This window comes from Salmo salar, chromosome ssa03 (genome assembly GCF_905237065.1).
Source record: "Salmo salar chromosome ssa03, Ssal_v3.1, whole genome shotgun sequence".
Lineage (NCBI taxonomy): Eukaryota > Metazoa > Chordata > Actinopteri > Salmoniformes > Salmonidae > Salmo > Salmo salar.
In genome coordinates this window covers 12184504-12187003 of record NC_059444.1, presented here as the reverse complement: position 1 = coordinate 12187003, position 2500 = coordinate 12184504, and the positions used below count along the sequence as shown (strand labels likewise).

Sequence of the window (2500 nt, the reverse complement as noted above, 5' to 3'; positions counted from 1 at the left end):
ATGAAGCATGCCTGTTCACTACTTTGTCCTCAGGGCAACATTTGGGAGCAGATACTTCGGTTGACGTTCATCCTGGAGACGGTGAACACAGTGCCTTTCCTGCTCACCGTAAGAAAACAAACTCTAACAGGGCCTAGGATCAGTTTGACCTTTAAAATCATAATGAATAGGATGGGGGACCTGATCCTAGATCATCACTCCCACTCTGAGACGTGAATACGGGCCTTGGACTCTAGCCTGAGAAACACAATGCTACTTTGCAGAGGTACTATGGCTGAACAGACAAAGGACAAACACAGGTTTTTAAGTCAAACATTCTGTCTCCTCCCACAGTTGTCACAGACAAAGGACACTGTACAGTCACATGGCTTTATATTGTTTTAAGTTGAATTCAAAGTGGTTTTAAGTCAAATTCATATACTGTACTGACTCGTTTTTGACCATGTGGGCAGCCTGACGACAACAACAGGCTGTGGATGGGGTGGCCTAATAACCTCTGTGCTCTTTCAGATCCTGTGGCTTCCTCTGCGGAACCTCTTCATCCCTGTGTTCCTGAACTGCTGGTTGGCCAAGCACGCCTTGGAGAACATGATCGTGAGTGTTAACCTGCCTCAACTCAGATATGGCTGAATCAGCATGGAATGCTGGTGTTGTGGTGCTGCCACCCTCAAATCATACATTACCCCTGGAGTCAGTGGTTTGATCCCCGGTCATGCCACTGATCTACCCCTCTATTTCAACTATTTTGTGATTACATCTACAAAAATACTTATTCTCCTTTACAAGATCAGAGAGTCTTACCAACCACCCATCTTAACCTGTCCTCCTCTCTCACGTAGAATGACCTGCATCGTGCCATCCAGCGAACACAGTCTGCCATGTTCAACCAGGTGCTCATCCTCATCTCCACTCTCTTCTGCCTCATATTCACCTGGTGAGTGTGTGTGTGTGTGTGTGTGTGTGTGTGTGTGTGTGTGTGTGTGTGTGTGTGTGTGTGTGTGTGTGTGTGTGTGTGTGTGTACCTCTCGGGCTAACTCAATAAGTGGACAGAGTAGATCCATTGGTTTGAACCATCTCTCCAAAAGGTCCTACTGGGTCAGCCCAGACTGAAGTGCTGGTCATTATCTGTGGTTTTCCTCCTCAGAGCTTCAAGCACTTTCAGTCACTTGCCACTAATGCACCACATCTGACATCATATTTGAGGTCACCAAGTCTACAGACCTATCTTCTCCAGTGCACTCTGTGTGTACACGGCATTACAATGTTACTTATCTCAGAACCTTTCCATCAATATATGGCTTCCTGTTGACTACCACAAGACCATTATTGTAATGTGTGCGATGCCACAAAAGCAAGGTAATGGCAGCAATTACTTCTACATCCTGAAGAAATTAGTTTTCTAAGTGTTTTAATGAAACATGAAGGCACAGATTTAAAACAACCAACCTGGTAGTCAACAGACAGTGTTTCAGAATATGAAATATCAGCCATGGTTTATATTGTTTATTTCATTTATTTATTTAACATTTATTTATTTATTTAACATTCCACATTTATTTAACCAGGCAAGTCATTTACAATGACGGCCTACCAAAAGGCAAAAGGCCTCCTGCGGAGATACAAATATAGGACAAAACACACATCATGACAAGAGAGACACAACAATACTAAAAAGAGAGACCTAAGACAACTACATAGCATGGCAGCAACACATGACAACAACATGGTAACAACACAACATGACAACAACATGGTAACAACACAACATGGCAGCAGCACAACATGGTAGCAGCATAAAACATGGTACAAACATTATTGGGCACAGACAACAGCACAAAGGACAAGAAGGTAGAGACAACAATATGTCACGCAAAGCAGTAACAACTGTCAGTAAGAGTGTCCATGATTGAGTTGATGTTTCTAAGGTATAATGCTAGAACAATGTTGCTGGTGCTTTTCACTGTGGTAATAGTGTCTTGTTACTCTTTGAGGTCTACTGTAGTGCCTGACACCTGTGGAAGTCTGTCTGTCTGTCTGTCTGTCTGTCTGTCTGTCTGTCTGTCTGTCTGTCTGTCTGTCTGTCTGTCTGTCTGTCTGTCTGTCTGTCTGTCTGTCTGTCTGTCTGTCTGTCTGTCTGTCTGTCTGTCTGTCTGTCTGTCTGTCTGTCTGTCTGTCTGTCTGTTCTGTTCTGTTCTGTTCTGTTCTGTTCTGTTCTGTTCTGTTCTGTTCTGTTCTGTTCTGTTCTGTTCTGTTCTGTTCTGTTCTGTTCTGTTCTGTTCTGTTCTGTTCTGTTCTGTTCTGTTCTGTTCTGTTCTGTTCTGTTCTGTTCTGTTCTGTTCTGTTCTGTTCTGTTCTGTCTGTCTGTCTGTCTGTCTGTCTGTCTGTCTGTCTGTCTGTCATCCTTCCTGTAGACAGTCAGTCAATAGGCCAGATGGTAGTGGAATGAAAGGGTGGCGATTAGCCATGTTTTCTAAGACACTGTTTTCTGTGAATCATATAA

At 43.4% G+C, this 2500-nt stretch overlaps 1 protein-coding gene across 1 annotated transcript in view; it reads left to right on the top strand.

Annotated features, from left to right (window-relative positions):
• The window catches only part of LOC106598568 (potassium channel subfamily T member 2), a 58269-nt gene that overhangs the window by 5289 nt on the left and 50480 nt on the right, over nucleotides 1-2500 (top strand). Inside the window, exons 7-9 of the mRNA XM_014189602.2 lie at nucleotides 34-108; nucleotides 511-594; nucleotides 840-934. Of these exons, the coding sequence (XP_014045077.1) occupies nucleotides 34-108; nucleotides 511-594; nucleotides 840-934 (254 nt within the window). The remainder of the gene's footprint in view (nucleotides 1-33; nucleotides 109-510; nucleotides 595-839; nucleotides 935-2500) is intronic.